This window comes from Suricata suricatta, chromosome 5 (genome assembly GCF_006229205.1).
Source record: "Suricata suricatta isolate VVHF042 chromosome 5, meerkat_22Aug2017_6uvM2_HiC, whole genome shotgun sequence".
Taxonomy (NCBI): domain Eukaryota; kingdom Metazoa; phylum Chordata; class Mammalia; order Carnivora; family Herpestidae; genus Suricata; species Suricata suricatta.
Window position 1 is genome coordinate 124,210,072 of NC_043704.1, and position 25,051 is coordinate 124,235,122.

Here is a 25,051-nt window from a genome sequence, read left to right on the forward strand (position 1 = left end):
CTTCCCTATTCCACACAGGCTCATAAATAAATGTTCACAAAAGCATTATTTGTAACAGTCACAAACTGGAAAACAACCCAACATCCATCAACAGGCATATTTCAAAATAATTATCCCAACTGAAAAGAGCCAGCATCCACCCATTCCACCTCCCCCAAAAAGGTATACTCTTTTTGTATGTTTTATACATATAAAATGTCATTTTGGAGGTGCCTGAGTGGCTCAGTGGGTTAAGGTTCTGACTTTGGCTCAGGTTATGATCTCACAGTTGGTGGATTTGAGCCCCACATGGGGCTCTGTGCTGACAGCTAGCTCAGAGCCTGGAGTCTGCTTCAGATTCTGTGTCTCCCTCACTCTCTGACCCTCTTCTGCTCACACTGTCTCTCTTTCTCTCTCTCCAAAATAAATAAAACATTAACAAAATTTAAAAAAAGAAAGAAAATGTCATTTTGTATTATTCTAGAAATGCAAATTGGTTTAGTGTGATAGAAAGCAGATGAATGTTTACCTAATGACAGGGCTGAGAGGTAGGAGAGATGGATTACAAAGATACAGGAGGAAACTTTGTGGGGGGCGGGGGGGTGGTGGCTATGTTTGATATCTTGACTGTGGTCATGGCTTCACAACTGTATACATGTGCCAAAATTCAAACTGCACAGCTTAAATATGTGCAGTTCATCATACAGTCATGCCTTCAAGTTGGAAAAAAATGTGGGAATGCTAAGAGCCCAGAATACCTCACACCACTTGAAGAAGAATAAGGAGGGACAACTTGCCGTGCCAACACTTGTCACGCACCACTGTAATGAAGACAGTGCCAGGGAGAAGCAAACAGACGGAAAGAGCTCACGGAAACACTCTTGCATACAGACGCTGAATTCGTGATGCACGTGGTACCGCAGAGCAGGAAAGGATGTTCTTTTCAATAAAAGGCTCTAGGTCAACTAGGTAACCATACTGAATAAATTGAAACTAGCATCTATTTCATATTATGTGTAAACTTCAATTCCAACTAGAATTAAACACAAATGTAAAAGGCAAGATAAGCTTTTAGAAAAGGAAAACAATCTTCATGACTCTGAGGTTGAAAAAAGTTCTTCAAGAACTAAAACACATTACCCGTAAAGTATAAATTTCACTTTGGCTCTCATATCAAAAGGGCACAGAAGCTAGCTTAAAGGGACTCCCACTGACTAAGGGAAGGGCATTTTGAGCATGAAAACAAATGATGCTAATAATGAATTAGAAATCACTGAGTAGAACAGGAAATCCATGAACCCACATTAATAATAAACCCATGAGGGTCACTTGGATGGCTCTGTCAGTTAAGAGTACAACTCCTGATTTTGGCTCAGGTTACGATCTCATGATCATCAGATTGAGCCTACATCAAGCTCTGCATTGGGTGTGGAGCCTGCTTAAGATTCTCTCTCTCCCTCTGTCCCTCCCCTACTTGTTCATGCACTAAGAAAAAAATAAATAAACCCATGAAATAAACAAATGCCCAACAGGCCTCTTCCTTATAGTTGGATGTCAAATAGTACAGTTAATAAATATACTTAATAAAATAAGTATTTTATGAAAATTGGTTTAGACAAGTATCCTCAATAGAGGCTAAAGCTAAATCAAGGAGAAAAGTATAATGTAGAATAGCATGTTTGCATGGTCTCAAAGTATCTTCCACTGAATATTAATCAGTTATAAAAAGAACAATAACTATACAGCAAAGAAACCAAATAACATCTTGAATGAACAGTGATCAAAATAATTCTGCCAGTGAAGGGGAGATAGACATATTTTGTCTCTAAATGTGATCAACTGAGCAGGATACAGTGTTTATGTCGTAGACAGACTGGGTTACTCGACCTGAACCTGATCATGAGGAAACATCAGATAAACAAAGTGAGGAACAACCTAATCATCTGTTGTGTAGCCTTCAAAAATGTCAGCATCATGACAAAGTCTAAAGAATTGTTCCAGAGTGAGGGAGATTAATAGGATAGGACAACCAAATGCAGTATGTGATCCCCAAATGGATCCTGCACTGGGAAATTATATAAAGGACATTATTGGGACAACTGACCAAACCAGAATCTGAATGGTAGACAAAAGTATTACATAGGATAGATTATATTTTGGGCACACATAAAACATGTCTTAATAAATTTTTTAAAATGGGGCACCTCGGTGGCTCAGTTGGTCAAACCTCCAACTCTTGATTTCAGCTCAGGTCATGATCTCAGAGTTCATGAGATCAGGCCCTGCATTGGGCTCAGCACTGACAGCACAGAGTCTACTTGGGATTCTCTCTCTTCCTCTCTCTCTCTGACCCTGCCGCCTCTCAAAATAATAAACAAACATTTAAAAAGAATTATTTATTTAAAAAATAAATTTAACAAGATAACAAAGCAGTTTTTATTATTTCAATCACAATGACTAAAACTAGAAACAGAAGAACTGGAAAATTCAAATAAGTGGAAATCGAGCATCATACTTTTCAAAAACCATTGTGTCTCCCTTTCAAAATAACACCAGCATTCTTCACAGAGCTAGCACAAACAATCCTAAAATGTGTATGAAACCAGAAAAGACCTCCAATAGCCAAAGCAATCCTGAAAAAGAAAACCAAAGCTGGAAGCATCACAATTCCAAACTTAACAGACCCATAGATCAATGCAAAAGAATAGAGTACTCAGAAATGGGCCCACAAACATATGGCCGACTAGTTTCTCACAAAGCAGGAAAGAATATCCAATGCAATAAAGATCATCTCTTCAACAAAATAGTGTTGGGAAAACTGGACAACATGCAGAAGAATGTACCTGGACCACATTCTTACACCGTATCCAAAAATAAACTCAAAATGGAGGAAAGACCTAAACGTAAGACAGGAAGCCATCAAAAACCTAGCAGACAAAAACCTCTTTGACTTCAGCCTCAGCCACTTCCTACTCAACATGTCTCCGGAGGCAAAGGAAACAAAAGCAGAATTATTGGGACCTCATCAAGATAAAGAGCTTCTGCATGGCAAAGGAAACAATCAGCAAAACTAAAAGGCGATGAAATGGGAGAAGCTATTTGCAAATGACATATCAGACAAAGGGTTAGTATCCAAAATCTATAAAGAACGTATCAAACTCAACAATCAAAAAGCAAATAATCCAGTGAAGAAATGGGCAAAAGACATGAATAGACTCTTTTCCAAAGAAGACATCCAAATGGCTAACAGACACATGAAAAGATGTTCAACATCCCTCATCATCAGGGAAATACAAATCAAAACCACAATGAGATACCACCTCACACCTGTCAGAATGGCTAACAACAGATGTTGGCAAGGATGCAGAGAAAGAGGAACCCTTTCGCACTGTTGTTAGGAATGCAAACTGGTGCAGATGCTCTGGAAAACGGTATGAAAGTTCCTCAAAAAATGAGAAATAAAACTACCCTATGACCCAGCAATTGCACTACTAGGTATTTTACTAAAGGATCTAGAAGTGCTGTTTCCAAGAGGCACATGAACCCCAACGTTTATAGCAGCGCTATTGACAATAGACAAAGTATGGAAAGACGCCAAATGTCCATTGAATGAAGAAAAGTGGGGTGTGTACACCCACACACACACATATACATACATACAATGGAATATTAATCAGCAATCAAAAAGAATAAAATCTTGCCATTTGCAACAATGTGGATGGAACTAGAGGGTATTATGCTAAGTGAAATTAGAGAAAGACAAATATCATATGACTTCACTCATATACAGACTTTAAGATATAAAACAGATGAACATAAGGGAAGGGAAGCAAAAATAATATAAAAACAGGGAGGGGGACAAAACATAAGAGACTCTTAAATATGGAGAACAAACAGAGGGTTGCTGGAGGGGTTGTGAAAGGGGGGATGGGCTAAATGGGTAAGGGGCATTGAGGAGGGCACTTGTTGGGATAAGCACTGGGTGATAGATTTAGGTGATGAATCACTGGATTCTACTCCTGAAATCATTATTGAACTACATGCTAACTAACTTGGATGTATATTTAAAAAAATAATAAAATAAAATACACTTAAAAGAAGAGTGTCAAAGACAAAAGTCAAGTGAAATAGTAAATAGCTTGAGAAATTAAAATGAAAACACAACATACAAAAACTTATGGTATATAACAAAAATAGTGCTAAGAGCAAAATTTATAGCTGTACACACAGTAGGAAAGAACAAAGATCCCAAATAACATAACTTTATACCTGAAAGAAAAAGGAAGAACCAACTAAATCCAAAGTCAGCAGAAGGAAGAAAATAGAGATCAACACAGAGATATGTGAAAAATAGAAAAACAAGATACAGATAGATATATACACACACACTCCTCAAGGGAACCAAAAGTTGATTCTTCAGAAAGCCTAGCAAAAATGACCTACCTTTTGCTACGTGGACTAACAAAAAGAGACTCAAATTACTATTGATTACTATTGTAAGAAAAGAAAATGGAGACATTACTACCAATTCTACAAGAAATATACATATACGACCTATCAGACATATGTGTGTGTGTGTGTGTGTGTGTGTGTGTGTGTGTGTATAAATAAGAGCCCTATAAACAATTCTACACCAGATTGCATAATCTAAATGAAGTGGACAACTGGAAACAACCTACCAAGACTAAATCAGTAACAAATGGCTTCACTAGTGAATTCTACCAAACACCAATCCTCTCAAATTCTTCCAAATAATTAAAGAGAATGGAACACTTCTTAAGGCCCCAGTATTACCTTAATACCAAAGCCAAAGACACTACAAAAAACTACAGATCAATATCCCATATAAATATTGATACAAAAATACTCAAATACTGACAAACTTAACATTTTAAAAGAATTATACAACAAGACCAAGTGGAATATTTTCCTGACATGCCACTGTGTAAAATAGTATGATTTTCCCTAAAAATATTAAAGAGAAGTAACATTTGACCCAATAATTCCACTCCTAGGTGTATGCCCCAAAAAACAAAAAGATTCAACTAGATGCTTGTACACCAACATTGGTTGCAGTATTATGTGCCAATAGTTAAAAGACTGAAACAGCTCAAGTGTTCACTGACTGTGGATATACAAATGCGGCATACCATACAAAAGAATACTAATGAGCCTTAAAAAGGCAGGCTAAAAAAAAAAAAAGACAGGCTGATCAACATTACAACATGGATGAACTCTGAAGACATTATGCTAACTAAAATAAGCCAGACACAAATGGGCAAATACCATATGATTCCACAAATTCATAAAGACAGAACGGTACTAGAAGTAGCAGGTAATGGTAAGCTAGTCGTTAGTAAGTACAAAGTTCCAGTTGGGATAGATGAAAAAATTCTGGAGATAGAATTTCTGTGGTGACGGTTGCACAAAAATGTGATTGCGCCTAATGCGATACAACTGTAACTGAAATTTACCATTTTAAACTTTGTGTATTTTACCACAATTCTTTTGAAGTACTGTATCAGTGTTAAACTTCCTGAATTACTGGTTGTGTAAGAAAATATCCTGATTCTTAAGAATTATACACCAAACGATTAAGCAGTAAAGAGACATGATATGTAGCACCCACTTACAAACGGTTAAGAATTCTGGGGCACCTGAGTGGCTCAGTCAATTGAGCATCTGATTCTTGATTTCTACTCAGGTCATAATCTCAGTCTTGAGATCAAGCCCCACATCAGGCTTTATGATGGGCATGGAGCCTGCTTAAGATCCTCTCTTACCCTCTTCCTGTGCCCCTCCCCCACTCACACGCTCTCACTTTAAACACACACAAATGGTTAAGAATTCTGCACATATGAGTTTCAAAATAAAGATTTTTCAAAAAATATGTTCAAAAGTAGCATTAAGAGGAGGAAAACTGCAAATCACAGCATGGAGAAGACAGGTGCAACATACAACTGATAAATAATTTATATCCAAAGCTTACAAAGAACTTCTAAAAATTAGAAAGAAAAAAAACCCACAATTTTTATTTTTTAATTTTTTAATACTTTATTTTCAAATTGGTTTCCATATAACACCAGTACTTCTCCCCACAAGTGCCCCCCACCATGACCATCACCCCCTTCCCTTCCTCCCCCTCCCCCTTCAGTCCAGAGTTCGTTTTCAGTATTCAATAGTCTCTCATGATTTGTGTCCCTCACTCTCCCCAGCTCTCTTTCCCCCTCTCCATCCCTAGGGTCCTCTGTTAGGTTTCTCCTGTTAGACCTATGAGTACAAACATATGGTTTCTGTCCTTCTCCGCCTGACTTATTTTGCTTAGCATGACACCCTCAAGGTCAATCCACTTTCCTACAAATGGCCATATTTCATTCTTCCTCATTGCCATGTTGTACTCCATTGTATATATATACCACATCTTCTTGATCCATTCATCAAGTGATGGACATTTAGGCTCTTTCCATGATTTGGCTATTGGAGGAAGTGCCATTATGAACATTGAGGTACATGTGCTCCTATGCATCAGCACTTCTGTATCCCTTGGGTAAATCCCTAGCAGTGCTATGGCTGGGTCATAGGGGAGTTCTACGGATAGTTTTTTGAGGAGCCTCACACTGTTTTCCAGAGTGGCTGCACCAGTTTACATTCCCACCAACAGTGTAGGAGGGTGCCCGTTTCTCCACAACCTCGCCAGCATCCATATTCTCTGACTGGTGTGAGGTGGTATCTCAGTGTGGTTTTGATTTGAATTTCCCTTATGATGATTGACGCAGAGCATCATTTCATGTGCCTGTTGGCCATCTGGAATGTTCTCTTTGGAGAAGTGTCTATTCAGGTCTTCTGCCCATTTCTTCACCGATTATTCATTTTTCGAAACACAATTTTTAAAATGGGCAAAAGAGGGACACCTGGGTGGCTCTGTCAGTTAAGCGTCCAACTTCAGCTTAGATCATGATCTTGTGGTTCATGAGTTCTAGCCCCATGTCAGGCTCTGTGCTGACAGCTCAGAGCCTGGAGCCTGCTTCAGATTCTGTGTCTCCCTCTCTTTGCCTTCCCCTGCTTGCACTCGGTCTCTCTCTCTCTCTCTCTCAAAAACAAAAATTAAAAAATTTAAGTGGGCAAAATAGATGAACAGGCATGCCACAAAAGAAGAAATACTGAAAAGGTGCTAAATCTCATTAGTCAAGGAAATGCAATGAGAAATCACACCACGTGCAAACTGGCATACAGGCACTGGCAAGGATGTAGAACAAGTGAAATTCTCACACATTACAAATACAAATGTAAACTGCTACAAGCTCTTCAGTGAACAGTCAGACATTACCTAAAAAAGCTGAAGGTATGTACATCCTATGATGTAACTGTTCCCTTACTTGAGAACCTAAAACTGAGATACAGGAATACTTAGATCAGCATCAATGGCAATGGGAGAAGTCTGTAAACACAAATGGTAAAAAATTAAAAAAAATTTTTTTAAATAAACACAAATGGTAGTAGAATGGATGAATATGTTAATATACTATGGAGCTATTAAAATGAATGAAGTACATTTACAAAGAACATGGATAAATCTTAAAATCAATGAGTCACAGACATACACAAAAGAATGAACCAGAGAATGATTATCCTATGATTTCACCTTCTATTAAGGTCAAAATAGGCAACACTAAAAATAATTTTTAATTGTAAATCAAAGCAAATAAAAATAATTAACATAAAAGTTGAGATAATAAATAATTTTGGACAGGATGAAAGGAGGCAACAGTGATTAGTAAAGGTAATGGGAGCAGGACTCTGGCGACCACTTCTTGGTCTCAGTGTCATTTAAGTGGATTTGTACTTAGTAATTGCTGAACTGTACATATTTTACATACCTCCTGGAGCATGAGACAATTAACAGTGCTTAAATTGTTAGAAATTAAGTGGGTAAGGAGGCAAAGAAGAATGAGGGAGACCAGTTAGAAGAACTCTGCAATAATCCAGACAGGGTGCTTGAATCTAAACAGCAGCAGTGTGAACAGTAAGAAGTACACAGCAACTTGATTTTAGATTACATCCTAAAGTAGAGAGAATATGGTTTTGAACTGAACTGGGCATGTGACAGGAAAAGGGAGAGTTAATGCAATGTTCTTCTACCTGAGCCACTGGGAGGCCCCTTACCGAGATGAGGAAGACTGCTGGAGAACACTTTGGAAGGGGCTTCTTAGAGACCAAATCCTATCAAGTTTGAGACACCACTACAGTCCAAATGGAAACACTGGTAAGCAACTGACTGTGTAATTCTAGAATTCAGGAGTATTGCATCCTGAAAACACAGATATGAGAATTGTCAATATATAGATGGATTTTTAAAGTCTTAAGATGAGAAAAGATCACCAAGGGAATGAGAAGAGATAAAGGAAGAAAACCAAAATATCATGGTGCTTTGATGTTTCAGAGGAAGGTGTGATTAGCTGGGTCAATGCCAAAAGGTCAAGTAAGATGATTGAGAAATGTCAAATGGGTTTAGTAATGCTGGAATCTTTGGTGTCTCTGATACAAAAAATTGACATCATGGGTGACCCTGAATAGAATAATATCCATTTCATCATAAGCTAAATATCCAAGTATATTCAGATCTATTTCTCAATTCTGTTCTGTTCCTCTGGTCTACCTACTTACAAGTTGATTCAACAGTTATTTTCACTTTATATTTTATTACCTGGCAGGGCTGGCCTTTCATTACACTTCTTTCATGAACTGTCTAGCCCTTTAAAAAAAAATCTGTTAGCATTTTTACTTCACTCCCATTAAATACATGAAATACTTAAAATATAGAATGGTTAAGACTAGATAGTCAGTTATGGAGAACAAACAAAAGCTGATGGTACCAATATGTAGACATTAAAGAAAGTTCTACAAGTAGAGGATGGGACTGCTTAGGATAACAACACATAACTGAGAAAGCATAAAAAATATACAGAAACCAGTAGCATTTCTATACACTAATAAAATATCTGGAAAAGAAAACTAGCACATTCACAATAGCATCAAACATAACAAAATATTAGAAATAAGTTTAAGCAGGGTGCCTGGGTGGCTCAGTTGGTTAAGCATCCGACTTCAGCTCAGATCATGATCTTGTAGTTCGTGGGTTCAAGCCCTGCATCGGGCTGTGTGCTGACAGCTCAGAGCCTGGAGCCTGCTTCACATTCTATGTCTCCCTCTCTTGGCCCTTCCCCTGCTCATGCTTTTGTGAACATGCGCTCACTTGCTCGCTCTCTCTTCTCTCTCAAAAAAAAATGAATAAACAAAAAAAAGAAACTTAACCAAGGAAGTGAAAGATCTAAACACTGAAAACTGTAAGACTTGATGAAAGACACTGAAGAGGACACAAATAAATGGACAAGATCTCAGTTCATGGAAAAGAATACTATTAAAATGTCCATTGTACCCAAAGCCCTCTATAGATTGAATGCTATTCCTTTGAAAATTCCAGTGGCATTTTTGACAGGAAAAAAAATCTAAAATCTGTATAGAACCCAAGACCCCAAACAGTCAATGCAATCCTGACAAAGAATAAAGCTGGAGGTTCCACACTTTTTTTTTAATCTTTATTTTTGAGAGAGTGTGTGTGTAAGTAGGAGATGAAGAGAGAGAGAGAGGGAGACACAGAATCCAAAGCAGAGTCCAGGCTCTGAGCTGTCAGCACAATGCCCAACATGGGGCTCTAACCCACAGACCATGAGATCATGACCTGAGCTGAAGTTAGATGCTTAACCGACTGAGCCACCCAGGCACCCCTAGAGATGCCATACTTTCTGATTCCAAACTATACTACAAAGCTACAGGAATGAAAACAGTATGGTACTAAAAACATACATACAGACCAATAGAACAGAATCAATAATCCAGAAGTAAACCCTCATATATAATGTCAACTCAAATTCCATGGGAGCCAAGAATATCCAATGAGGAAAAGACCATCTCTTCAATAAATGATTCTGGGAAAACTGGGGAACTACAGGCAGAAGAATGTAATTAGACCCATATATATGACTGCTCACAAAAATTAACTCAGAATGGATTAAAGACTTAAAGACCTGAAACCATAAAACTTTTAGAAGAAAACATAGGGAAAATGCTCCTTGATACTGATCTTGACGACAATTTTATGGATAGAACACCAAAAGCACAAACAACAGAAGCAAAAATTAACAAGCAGGACATCAAACCAAAATGCTTCTGCACAGCGAAAGAGCATCAACAAAATGAAAAGGCCACCTACTGAATGGGAGAAAATATTTGCAAACCATCTATCTGAAGGGGGTTAATATAAAAAATATTTAAAGAACACATATAACTCAATAACAAAAAATCAAAAATGATAATTATGTGAGGTGAAGAATGTGTTAGCTAACCTTATTGTATAAACACTTCACAACATATGCATGTGTCAAGCTCTCATATTGTACACTTTAAACTTAGTGTTATATGACAATTGTATCAATAAAGCTAGAAAAAAATTTTTTTAATGAACAGAAGATCTCAACAGACATTTTTCCAAAGAAGACATACAAATAGTCAACAAGTATATGAAAAGATACCCAACATCACTAATCATCAGAGACATGTAAATCAAAACCAAAAAGACTTATCACCTCAACCTGTTAGAATGGCTATTATGGAAAAGACAAGAAATAACTGTTGGCAAAAATTTGGAGAATAGGGAACCTTGTGCATTGTTGGTGGAATGTAAATGGATACAGCCACTATGGAAAACAGTAGGGAGGTCCATCAAAAAATCAAAAATAGAATTATTATATGATCCAACATTTTAACTTTTGGATATATATCCAATGGAAACCATCAACAAAACTATAAGACAACCTACTAAACGGAGAAAGATATTTGCAAATGACATATCTGATAAAGGGTTAGTATCCACAGCATAAAAAAGAACTGATACAATTAAACACCCTAAACAAATAATACAAATCAAGACATAGGCAGGAGAAACGAACTGATATTTCTCCAAAGACTACATCCAGAGAACCAACAGACACATGAAAAGATGCTCAACGTCACTTATCATCAGGGAAATGCAAATCAAAATTACTACAATGAGACCTTACATTAAAAGGCTGGGGAGAAAAAGAAACCCATTGTTCATTGTTGGTGGGAATGCAAACTGGTGCAGTTACTGTGGAAAATGGTATAGAGGTTCCTCAAAAGTTTTTTTCAAACAACTACCCCACGATCCAGTAATCGTACTACCAAAGAATACAAAAACACTAATTCAAAGGGATACATGACCCCTGTGTTTATTGCAGTGTAAATTACAACGGCCAAATTGTGGAAGCAGTCCAAGTCTCCACTGATTGATGAATGGATAAAGAAGATGCCTGTACCTTTTATATATATATATATATATATATATATATATATATATATATAATAATATTATATATTATATAATATATAATACATATGTAAGATAGAAGTATATACTTACATACAATGAAATATTATTCAGCCACAAAAATGAACGCAATCTTACCATTTGCAAGAGCTAGAGAGTACAAGGCTAAGAGAAATAAATCAGAGAAAGACAAATACCATATGATTTTACTCATAAGTGGAATTTAAGAAACAAAACAAATAAACAAAGGGAAAAAAAGAAAAACCAACAAAACAGACTCTTAATTGTACAGAACAGATGGTTATCAGAGGAAGGCAGGTGGGTGGGTGAAACAGGGGAAGGGGATTAAGAGTACACTTCTCATGATGAACACTGAGTTATATACAGCTCTTACAACCCCAACACAGAGCTCAGTCCCACAATGGTGAGATCATAAGCTGAGCAGAAATCAAGAGTTGGATGCTTAACTGACTCAGCCACCCAGGTGCCCATGGAATTCAAATTTTTTGAAAAAACGGAATGAAAGGCGCCTGGGTGGCTCAGTCGGGTGAGCCTCCAACTTCAGCTCAGGTCAGATCTCACGTTCCTGGGTTCGAGCCCCACGTCAGGCTCTGTGCTCACAGCTCAGAGCCTAGAGCCTGCTTCCGGTTCTGTGTCTCCTTCTCTCTCTGCCCCTCCCCCCCTCATGTTCTGTCTCTCTCTGTATCAAAAATAAATAAAACATTAAAAAAAAACGGAATGAAATAAGGATCTCAAAGCAATATTTGCACCCCCATGTTCACTATAGTACTACTACAAAAGCCAAGACACAGAAACAACTTAAGTGTCCAAAAACAGATAAATTAAGAAAATGTGGTACACACATTATTCAGCTATGAGAAAAAAGGAAATCCCGCCAATCTGTGACAACACAGATGGACCCTGAGAGCATTTCACTCATGGCTTATTATTTTATTACCCATGTATAAATGCATGTGCTAAGTGAAATAAAATCAGAAAGAGAAAGTTAATGTATGATCTCACCTATGTGTGGAATCTAAAAAGCTGAACTCCTAGGGTGCCTGGATGACTCAGTTGGCTAAGTGTCTGACTATTGATTTGGGCTCAGGTCATGATCTCATGGTGAGATAGAGCCCCACATTGGGCTCTGCACTGACAGCGACAAGCCTGCTTGGGGAGCTCTCTCGTTTTCCTCCCTCTGTCCCTCCCCTGCTCACTCAAGTGTGTGCCCTTTCTCTAAATAAACAAAAACAAACAAATAAATATTTTTTTTTAAATAAAGCAAAAAAAGCTGGATTTCTAGAAACAGAATGGTGGTTACCAAGAGCTGGTGACTGGGGAATGGGGAGGGAGGTGCTGGTGAAAGCTACTCCAGTTACGTGTAAGTCTGGAGATCTCATGTATAGCAGAGTGATTCTTACTGTTAATACTGTATTACACACTTGCTAATTGCTAGGAGAGTAGATCTTAAATGTTCTCACCACAGAAAAGAAATTGTAATTATTTGAGGTGATGGAGGTGTTAGCTAAGTAACACTACAATGGTAATTATTTATGCAATATGTAAGTTTATCAAATCAACACATCATACACCTTAAAGCTATACAATGTTATATGTCAATCATCTCTCAGTCAAGGTGAAAAATAACTACAAAGAAAGAGAGAGAAAGCCACGTAGAATGAACCCCAGCATCTACAGTGAGTGGAATAGCATGAGATGCCAACGGACACCAAGAAGGCCAGAGAGAGGAGAGGGGAGGCCAGAGACAACAGAGTAGAGGCAAAGGGAAAGAATGTTGCTAACACACGGAGGAAAATGCATGTTAAAGATCATTTATAGTGACACAGATATCACTGATGACCTTTAAAAACCAAGTTTAGTGGAGTGAGGGGACAGAGCCAAATTGGAATGTGTTAAGGAGAGTGGGAAGACGGGGATAGGTCAATAGCCACACAGACTAGGGGAGGACTTCTGTGTTTGTTTTGAAGATAAGAAATAGCTGAACATGGGTTAGTTCGGATGGGAGGATCCAGTACCAGGGGAGAGACTGAAAGCAATAGATAAAAGAGAACAAACAGGAGAAGTCTACAATAGAAGGCTCCTGAAACGGTGTGAGGAGTCCTATTACACACTGTGCATGAATGTAGGGAGACAGGGAGAGAATGGCTTGAGCCAAAGGAATGGACACCTTCGTTCCTGGCAGGGAGAAGGGGCTGAATATATTGAATCAATTGGCAAAGTATAGAGAATTCTGCTTTGTTGAGGAAGAGAAGTGGTCATCCTCATTTTTAAAACCCACCCCTGTTGAACATAGATTGCTTTCAACCTGTCACAAAAAACATAATATCTGGATCAAAGTTTCGAAACTTATCAATTCCTATTGCCAAACTACCCTTGAGGGAAAAAAAAGTGTTCCTTATTTACATTCCCTCTATTTATACTGTTCTCCTCACACTTGAGGACTAGCTTTTCTCTCCATCCGACTCCAAATCGGTCTTTGAATTTATTCCTTATTATTGTTAAGTATATTTCATAAAGAAAAACTAATTTTTTTAAAAGAGTTATCAAGTTCAAGTAACTACCCATGTATAAATGCAAGTAGGCCTGATTTAAAATTAGAAATATCAGGGGCTCCTGGGTGGCTCAGTCAGTTAAGCGTCTGACTTTGATGCAGGTCATGATCTCACAGTTTGTGCATTTGAGCCCCGTATCCAGCTCTGTGTAGACAGCTCAAAGCATGGAGCCTACTTGGCATTCTATGTCTCCCTCTCCCTCTGTCCCTCCCCATCACACTCTGTCTCTCTCTCTCACAAAAATAAACAAACATTAAAAAAATTTTTTTAAAGAAGTATCATTCCATCAAAATTATACTAAAGAGGGGCGCCTGGGTGGCTCAGTCGGTTAAGCCTCCGACTTCGGCTCAGGTCAGATCTCATGTTCGTGGGTTCAGCCCTGCATCAGGCTCTGTGCTGACAGCTAGCTCAGAGCCTGGAGCCTGCTTCCGGTTCTGTGTCTCCTCTCTCTGCCCCTCCCCCTCTCATGCTCTGTCTCTCTGTATCAAAAAAAAAACATTTAAAAAAATTATACTAAAGATATCCACCTCTCAAAATGAAGTTAGAAATCAGATTTACCATTACCATTATAAACAATATATAATGAAATGGCAAAAAGCTAAAGAAATAAAAGGTGGGACATCAGAAACAACTTCCCAACAGATTACAGGAAAGCCTACTGTGAGAAACTTCTTAAAAAATTCCGTAAACAATCATCTGTCTGGCAGATAGAATCCTTTGATTACTTGAAAATAATTTGCAATTCGAATCAACAAGTAAAATCACCCGCCAATGAAGTACACAAACACATTCTGCCACGTAAGCCCCAGAAGCTACATTTCAAGCCAAAACCTTCTCTCCACTAACATCTTATCATTACCATGCTGAAAGCCAGTGACAATGCAGATAACCGAGATCTAGGTCAGGGATTCTTTTTACTGCAGGTGAGTTACTGAGCCACTCTCAAAGGGCAGGACAAACAGGCCTTTCCTTCTTACCTTTACCATGAAAGTAAAGTCTGTTAGAGCTGGGGAATACACAGCCCCACCAGCACATGGGCCCATGATCAGAGAAATCTGAGGGACGACTCCAGATGCCATGACGTTCCTCTGCCAAAAGAGAAAGGCAAGACATCTAGTTACAGAGGTATTCACTGCACTACCTGCAGAAAAATAAAGGCAATAATAAAATTACATTTGGCTTTTAGTCACAGAAATTCTATCCTGGAGGCAAGAAACCTAATCAGTACAGTTTCTTCCAGAATTATATATGTGCAATTTCTGCACAAAACAGGTGGGATTATTGGCATATTAATTTCTGGGGCAAATACCCTCTTTATCCTCCCTGATGGTAGTTTCCTGAAAGCTCCATCAGGACATGAGCTCAGAGTGACTCCCATCCATTTCACCCCAGCTCCAAACACACCTCAAGCCCAGCATCCCTATCCTCACAAAGCTGGCTGAAAAAATGAATGAAAGCCTTAGGCAGAATATATAGAGCCAACACTTACCCGGGAGCCATGACCTCTATTTGGAGTCCCTTCACACCCGTCACAGAGGGTATCCAGCAGTTACAATGCAAGGCTAAGCAGCAGGTGCTACTTTACTGAGTCTCAATGTCTGCCCACCTCTAGACAGGGGATATGGAGAAAGGGAGGTAGGTAGCAGGAGCCAGAAAGGCTCCATGGGCACAAAGGTATGTAAAAGGCCAAGCCTCAAGCCACCTCCTGAGAAAGAAAGGAATGGGGGCTGGAGGACCCAAGCAAGATCATAGTCCAATGACTCCTTGCCCAACTCCCAACTTTATTCCTTCCCCTTGGATCCATCAGCATAAGAGAAGCATGTCCACTGTTAGCCACATCTTGGCTCTGAACCCAGTTTCTATAAATCATAGGAAATAGTTGAGAACAGCACAAAAAGCCACCAAGAGAGAGATTTCTGGGAAGGTGGCAGAGCAGGGGGCACCAGGAATCTGTCTTCCCTTAGACAACACCTGCACTGACATTATCTGTCTGAAAAAATGTTTTGAAACTCTAGAGTCAATTGAAGGCTTCCGACTCCCAGAGGAAACTTTGGAGAATAAACTACAATTAATTTTGGTCAATTTTAGTTCATAGTACAACAGCTACTCATCCTCTGTCCCCTACCCACAGCCCTAAATATATTCCTGGAGCAGCTTACACAGAGATTTCAAAAGGTGCCCAGGTAGACAAAAAGTACTCTGTCCTCCAAATATCATGGATTTCCCACTGATGGTTCTGATTACAGAGATGTAGTTAGAAAGGAAGGTGGCCATTGTGGTTGAACCTCCCTGCCCCATTGTTGCAAGCCCCTGTCCCTCCAGCTCAATATCCCTAATCATTAGGAAAATACCAATCATAACTAGAATGAGGTTCACAACAGAAACAATGGGATGGCTGCTATCAAACAGAAAACAAGTAATATTGGCAAGGATTTGGAGAAATTGGAACCTTTGCAAACTGCTGGTGGGAATGTAAAATGGTGCAGCCACTGTGGACAACAGCACAGAAGTTCCTCACAAATTTAAAAATTACCATGCAACCCAGAAATTCCACTTCTAGCAACATACCAAAAAGAATGTAAACAGGGTCTCAAAAAGATAGTTGTGTTGTTTTAGATTTTATTCCCTCACTTAAGCCAGTGTAATAAGCAAATTTTATTTTGAGAGAGAGAGAGAGAGCATACGCAGGAGCAGGGAAGAGGCAGAAGCAGAGGGAGAGAATCTCAAGCAAGCTCCACAGTCAGCACAGAGATCATGACCTGAAGGGAAACAGAGTCAGACGCTTAACTGACTGAGCTACCGAAGCGTCCCTCAGAGTTATTTGTATACCCACATTCAAAACAGCATTACTCACGATAACAAATACAGAAGCAACCCACTGCCTATCAATGGATGAATGAATAAACAAAATGTGATATGTACATACAATGGAATATTATTTAGCCTTAAAAAAAACTTGCAGTAGGTGAAGCTGCTGACTTCCGCTCAGGTCACAATCTCACGGTTCGTGGGTTCGAGCCCCGCATCAGGCTCTGTGTTGACAGCTCGGAGCCTAGAGCCTGCTTCAAATTCTGTGGCTCCCTCTCTCTCTGTCCCTCCCCTGCTCACGTTCTGTCTCTCATCTCTCAAAAACAAATAAACGTTTAAAAAAAAATTTTTAAGAAAAAACTTGTACATGCTACAATGTGAATAAATATTGAGGACATTATGCTAAAAGAAATAAGACATTCACAAAAACACTAACAAATACAGTATGATTTCACTTATATAAGGTACTTGATCAAAATCATACTGACAATGTAGAAAGCTGATTGCCAGGGACTTGGGGGAGGGAGTAATAGGGGAAACTGTTTAATGGGAATAAAGTTTCAGTTTGGATTTTTGTGTTTGTTCATTTTTAGTAATCTCTACACCCAATGTGGGGCTCGAACTCACAACCCCAAGATCAAGAATCACATGCTGTTCCAACTGAGCCAGCCAGGCACCCCTAGAATTCTAGTTTTTTAAGATGAAAAGAGTTAGCCAGACTAATACTGGTGATGGTTGCACAACATTACAAATGTATTTACTACCACTGAATGTACACTTAAAAATGGTTAAATTGGTAAATCTCAAGTGTATTTTACAAGAATAAAAAAAGTTGAAAAAGTTGTCTATATTGTGCAAAAAATATCAATGTACTTGAGTGACCTCCCAGCTATGACAGAGTGAAGAGTTTAGAAGACTCTCCTCCAAAACAACAACTATAAAACCGATAAGAATTATCAAAAACAATCTTTGAACGCTTAGGAATCCAACCAAATATTAACAAATTAAGAAGTGTTTATTGATTTTAAAAAATAAAAAAAAAACTGCTAAACTTGAGCTAAGAACAGTGGCATTCGTAACTCAGGCTGCGACCATGACCACACTGGCCAATGTCCTTCATGGTGAAAGAACATAATACCAGAAAGTAATTAAAATCCAAAGCAAGTAACATCGTTAAAAATGTTAAATATGTGATTAAATATATAATGCTATATAAATATAGTTTTGTCTTAATACTTTAAAAGATAAGATTATATAAACCCATAACTTCAACACTTTGCTGTTAGGCTTGCAAATCATTTAACAATAAGGAAACAAAGAGGAAGAAAATGGAACTATATCAAATCAAAGATCCTACATTTTACCCGAATTCAGTTTTAATTTGAAGTAGACTGTGATCAGTTAAGATACCTGTTGTAACCCTTAGAGCAAACACCCAATAATTCAACACAGTCTTTTTAAAAAGAGCAATTAGAAAGGTATACTAAAAATATATGGGTAACATAAAAGAGAGTGACATCATAGAAGGTGCTGGAACAAGAAGCTTTAAGAATCCATGCCTCTAACCCACTATTGAGCTAGCAGGAACTGTCTGAATCAACTATTTAAGACCCTGGAGTCTAGTGGAAACCTCCTCCCCCCGCCCCCACCCTGCGGCAGGCAGCCGGGGGACTGGCAGCCCATGTTCCTAGTGCAGCCAGCTGGTGTCAGAGCAAACAATAAGCACCTACAAATATCGGGGTTATGTGTACTCATCACCGATCATGGCTTTTGATCAATATGGGACCAGCACAGAGACTGGCAACTGTTTGAACCCTGACAGATTCAAGCAGGTTCCTGCCTGAGATGGGATGTAAAGAGACAGTTTCTCTTCCGGGAGCCAGACGTTTAAGGAAATCTTTGTCAGGTCACTGACTGACTGCCAGAACTTCAGTGACCACACTAAACATGGAACATATTTTGCAAAAATAGCTCAGAAAGTCAAAATGGATAGATTCAGCCTCCAAGAAGCAAAACTCTGTAATGTCTGATGAGTGAATTAGATTTCCCACACTACCAGAAATACACATAATTTCTAGTACTCAACAAAGAAATTACAAAACACACAAACAGGCTACTATGGGCCATTGACAGGAAAAAAAGATCATCGCTGAGGAAGCTCAAACATCAAAACTGTCAAAGATGTAGTCTGAAATGGTCAACTGGCTAAAGGAAATCATGAGGAGGGGAAAAAAGGAAATCAGCAAAACACTGACAAAATGAATATGCCAATAAAGAGACAGACATAATGGGGCACCTGGATGGCTCAGTCAGTTAAGTGTCAGGCTTCAGCTCAGGTCATGATCTCACAGTTTGTGGGTTCGAGTCCCATTGTCAGGCACTGTGCTGACAGCTAGCTCGGAGCCTGGAGCCTGCTTCAGATTTTGTGTCTCCCTCTCTCTCTGACCTTTCCCTGTTTGCGCTCTCAAAAATAAATAAAAAACTTAAAACTTAAGAAAAAGAGAGAGAGAGAGAGAGAGAGAGAGAGAGAGAGAGAAATAAAAATAAACCAAGCAGAAATTCTAAAGCTGAAAAGGACAAGAACTGAAATGAAAAGCTTACTAGAAGGGTTCACAGCAGACTTCAACAAGCAAAAGAAACATTCAGAGAACTGGAAGACAAGACACTGAAACTATTCAGTCTAAGGAGCAGCTAAGAAAATGATGAAGAAAAATAAACAGCCTGAGGAACCTGTAATGATACATCACATGTACCAACTTACACATTAATCTCAGAAGAAGAGGCAGACAAAGTATTTCAAGAAATAATGGCTGAAAACTACCCAGATTTGATGTAAGATGTGAATATATACATCCAAAAATCTCACTGAATTTCCATGCAGATTGGATTAACTCAGATCCACACCAAACTCACATTATACTCAAAGTGCTGAAACCTAAACACAAGGAGAGGAATTTGAGAGCAACTAGAGGAAGCAATTTGTCACATACAAGAGATCCTCAATGAAATTAACAGCTGACCTCTCATCAGAAATCAGAGTTCTGCAGTGCCTAGGTGGCTCAGTCAGCTAAGCATTCAACTCTTGATTTAGGCTCAGATCATGATCTCATAGTTCATGAGTTTGAGGGCTCTATGCTGACAGTGCAGGGCCTACATGGGATTATCTCTCTCCCTCTCTCTGCCCCTTCCCTGATGTGCTTGCTCACCCTCTTGTGCTCTCTCTCTCTCAAAAATAAATAAACTTTTAAAAAAAGAAGTCAGAGTCCAGTGGGATATTTATAGTCTCAAAATGAAAAAGAAAACAGTCAAATATATCCAGAAAAACTATCCTTCAAGAATAAAGGAAAGAGTAAGACATTTCCAAACAAAAGCCGACGGTTGTTTACAGTACACATACAAGAAATGCTACAGGGCCTTCAGCCTGAAATCAAAGGACCACAGTAAGTACCCTGGTGTCATGAGACAAAATAAATACTAGTAAATGTAATTTACTAAGTAAACATAAAAGACAGTGTTATTATGGTACTTTGGTTTGATTTGTAACACCTTTCTTTTTCCCAAGGTATTTAAAAGGCCAATGCACAAAACAAATATAAATCTGGATACACAATATATAAAAGTATAATCTATGATAACAACATGAAAAGGAATGGAGAAATATAAAAGCAGAGAACCTTTATATACTACTGTTCTCAGAACAGAGCCTGCTTTGGATCCTCTGTCTCCCTCTCGCTGCCCCTGCCCCACTTGTTCTTTCTCAAAAAATATTTATTGATTGATTGATTTTTATGGGAAATTCTGATTAGACATTTTTCTAAAGAAGACATACAGATAGATGGCCAACAGGTACAAAAAATGCTCAACTTCACTGTTCATCACAGACATGCAAATCAAAACCACAAGGAGAGGTCACTTTACTCCTACTAGAATGGGTATTATCAAAAAGACAAGAATTGGGGGAGGAGCCAAGATGGCAGAGAGGAAGGGAGCTCTGTAAACTTCGTCTGCCCCATCTATCAAACTGAGAAGGACATTACTCTCATCTGCAAGAGCGGAAGGAGAAAATACAGACTCCAGAAAGAAGACAACCTCAAAGATGTCTGAGTGAGTGAGTGCGAACTGGGGAGACTGGAAAACGGGCCAGCCCAGAAAGGGCAGGGGAGGTGGGAGCCCCAGCCCAACACAGGGCAAGCGCGTGGAGCCCCTCACAGACAAAAAGGAAGAGAAAGAGAAACTGAACAGGCTCATAGCACTGTCTCTGGGGAAGAAATAAAGAACGTTTAACTGCGCTTGGAGAGAGAAACTCTCACTCCATACATAACTGCTGGGTAGCCCAAATCCCGAACCCGGGTGGCACAGGGGAAAGAACAGCTTCCACCCTTGCACCATCCCAGCAGAGAGTAGGCGGCCACGGCGGCAGTGCCAGGGGCGTTCACTTTGACCTCGGCTGCGGGAGTGGGAGCACGCACCTCATTTCCACAGCGCATCTCGCCTCCAGCATTGGCCGCACGAATCCCAAATCCCAGGTCCCAACAGGGAAAAAAGAGCCCCTACCCCTTCGTGATCCCAGCAGGGAGTTGGCAGCGGTGGAGGCTGCGATTCACTCTTTGGCTGCAGGAGCACGCAGCTCATTTCCGGCAGCGCCCGACACCTCGGGCAGCAGCAGCATGAATCCCAGCCAGTGCCAAGAGAAACTGCTCCCTCCCCCTAAGCAACTGCTATCCCGGCTGGGGGCTGGGAGTCCCCAGTGGTGTCTATGAGGGCGTGCACTTCACCTCCTGTTGCACACCTCACCTCAGGCAGCACACCTCGCCTCAGGCAGCACACCTCGCCTCAGGCAGCACACCTCGCCTCAGGCAGCACACCTCGCCTCAGGCAGCACACCTTGCCTCAGACACCGACAGCGCAAATCCAGGCCTGAGTCAAGAAAAACTGATCCCTCCCCCTATGCAATTGCTATCCTGGTGGGGGCTGGGAGTCGGTGGTGGACTGTGAGGGTGTGCACCTCGCCTCCGGCAACAGCAGCATAAGTCCCTGCCAGCGCCTAGAGAAACTGCTCCCTCCCCTTAAGAAGCCAGCTGCCAAAGCAAGTACATCTCATCTGTGGTAGAATAAAAGCGCATGGAGTAGGAATTTGAACCGAGGCAGGCTTGGAAAATACAACTTGGCTCAGCTGCGGCACAAGGAGATTGGACTCATTAGAGTGGCCTACAGTACTTAGTTCCAGAGGAGCTTGGGGTGCCACCACTCTACTCTCCTCAGCCACCAAAGCGGAGCCTCTGAGAGCAGCCCCCGAGACCTACTACACCAAACCATGCCTATCCTCAAGGGGGAGCTGCTGCTTTTTTCTTCTTCTTTTTTCCTTTTTTTTTTGTACTTTTTTATTATTATTACCTTTCTTAATTAAGTTTTTTTAAATTTTTGCTCCTTATTTTCCTTTCTCCTTTCTCCCTTTTTTTTTCTTTCTTGCAATCCAGATATATTCTCCTGTACCTCATCCTTATCTCTCCCCTCAACTGGTCATACACTTTTAAACTGTCCATTGTCCTGTGTTGTCTCTGACCCCCCTTATTTTTTTTTCTTCTCTTATTTTCGTTCTTTTCCTCTCCATTTTCTTTCTTTCCTTCCTCCTTTTAATTTGTGTGTTTGTTTGATTTGTCTGTGCGATGTGTGTTTCTGTTCCCTCTGTGTTTGTCTGTCTGTTTTCCTTCTTAGGGCTACCCCAAGAAACAAGCCAAATGTGCATGACAGCAAGTCCCAAATATCGCTGAGTAGGGAAATAAAATATTCACAGGCACAACAAGAGAACCCGAGAGACACCATTAAGAGAATATTTCCTGAAACGACAGGCCCTGGACAGTCAATAAGCCTCCTTTAACAGAGAAATATTAACAGGTGCACAGTGCACAATGAGCTTTTTAAAGCTGACAAGAGATAGAAAACTAGAAGAAATGACAAAACGAAGGAACTCTCCCCTGAAGAACCACCAGGAAGAAGTCACAGCCACAGAACTGCTAAAGGCAGATCTAGACAACATACCTGATCAAGAATTCTAAAAACCTGTCATAAAATTAATCACTGGGGTTGGAAAAAGCATCAAAGAAGCAACTGAGACAATGACTAGCACTTTGAAAATAGGTGTGATGAGTTAAAAAAAAAAAAAGGCTATAAATGAGGTGAATAATAAAATGAAGGCAGCCACAGCAAGGAATGAAGAGGCAGAGAGAAGAATAGGTGAATTAGAAGACACAGTTATAGCAAAAGAGAAAGCTGAAAAAAAGATAAATTGATCCAGGAGCAAGAAAGGAGAATCGAGACATGAGTGATACAATCAAACAAACAACATCCGTATCATAGGAATTCCTAAAGAGGAAGACAGAGAAAAAGGTCCTGAAGGGATACTAGACCAAATTATAACTGAGAATTTCCCAAATTTGGAAAAAGAAATAGACATTCAAATTCAAGAGGCACAAAGAACCCCCTTAAGACGTAATTTGAATCGGCCTTTGGCACGACATATCATAGTGAAACTGGCAAAATATAAAGATAAAGAGAGAATTCTGAAAGCAGCTAGGGTCTAAGGCCATACCACCCTGAATGCACCAGATCTCGTCTGAAAGCAGCTAGGGATAAATGGGCCCTCACGTACAAAGGGAAACCTATCAGAGTGGTTACAGACCTATCTAATGAAATTTGGCAGGCCAGGAAGGAATGGCAGGAAATCTTCAATGTGATGAACAGAAAAACATGCAGCCAAGAATCCTTATCCAGCAAGCCTGTCATTCAAAAAAGGAGAGATAAAGGTGTTCCCAAATAAAGAAAAATTGAGAGAATTCATGACTACCAAACCAGCCCTACAGGAAATCCTAAGAGGAACACTAAGAAGGAAATGTTGCAAAGAATACAAGGTGCCATGAACACCACTATAAACATGAATTTTATGGAGAACACAATGACTCTAAACCCACATTTTTCAATAATAACACTGAATGTAAATGGACTGAATGCTCCAACAAAACAACACAGGGTAGCAGAATGGATAAAAAAACCAAAACCCATCTATTTGCTGTCTACAAGAGACTCATTTTCTACCAGAAGACAGCTTCAGGTTGAAAGTAAAGGGATGGAGAAATATCTATCATGCAACTGGAAGCCAAAAGAAATCTGGAGTAGCCATACTTATATCAGACAAACTGGACTTTAAAGTAAATGCAGAAACAAGAGATGAAGAAGGACATTATATAATAATTACAGGATCTCTCCATGAGGAAGAGCTAACAATTATAAATATCTATGTGCCAAATTTGGGAGCACCCAAATACATAAAACAATTAATCACAGAAAGAAACAATCTTATTGACAAAAATGTGCTAATTGCAGGAGACTTTAATACTCCACTGACAGCAATGGATAGATCAACCAGATAGAAAATCAATAAAGAAGCAATGGACTTGAACACCATTGAAACACATGGAATTGATAGATATATTTTGAACTCTGCATCCTGAAGTTAGGAAATTCACCTTCTTCTCAAGTGCACATGGCAATTCTCCAAGACAGATCACATACTGGGGCATAAAGCAGCCCTCCATAAGTATAAACGAATAGAGAGCATACCATGCACACTTTCAGATCACAGTGCTATGAAACTTGAAATGAACCACAGGAAAAAGTATGGAAAACCTCCAAAAATGTGGAGGTTAAAAACCACCCTACTAAAGAATGATTGGGCCAATCAGGCAATTAGAGAATTAAAAAATATATGGAAACAAATGAAAACAAAAATACAACAATCCAAATTCTCTGGGATGCACCAAAGGCAGTCCTAAGAGGAAAGTATATTGCAATCCAGGCCAATCTCAACAAACTACAAAAAGAGCAAATTCAAAACCTAACAGAGCACCTACTGGAACTAGAAGGGAAGCAGCAAGAGCACCCCAAAACCCAGCAGAAGAAAACAAAAAATAAAGATCAGGGCAGAAATAAACAATATAGAATCCAAAAGAACAGTCAAGCAGATCAATGAAACCAAGAGTTGGTTCTTTGAAAAAATAAACAAAATTGATAAACCTCTAGCCAGGCTCCTCAGAAAGAAAAGGGAGACCACCCAGATAGACAAAATCAAGAATAAAAAAGGATCTATTACAACCAATACCTTAGAAATACAAGCAATCATCAGAGATTACTATGAAAAATTACATGCCAACTGGACAGCCTAGAAGAAATGAACAAATTCCTAAATGCACATGCACTGCCAAAATTCAAATAGGAAGAGATAGAAAGCATG

At 39.4% G+C, this 25,051-nt stretch overlaps 1 protein-coding gene across 3 annotated transcripts in view; it reads right to left on the reverse strand.

Moving 5' to 3' along the window:
- PCCB (propionyl-CoA carboxylase subunit beta) overlaps positions 1-25,051 on the reverse strand; it is a 102,317-nt gene that overhangs the window by 51,282 nt on the left and 25,984 nt on the right. For all 3 annotated transcript variants that reach the window (XM_029940226.1, XM_029940228.1, XM_029940225.1), the window contains exon 6: positions 14,934-15,044. In XM_029940226.1, the coding sequence (XP_029796086.1) occupies positions 14,934-15,044 (111 nt within the window). The remainder of the gene's footprint in view (positions 1-14,933; positions 15,045-25,051) is intronic.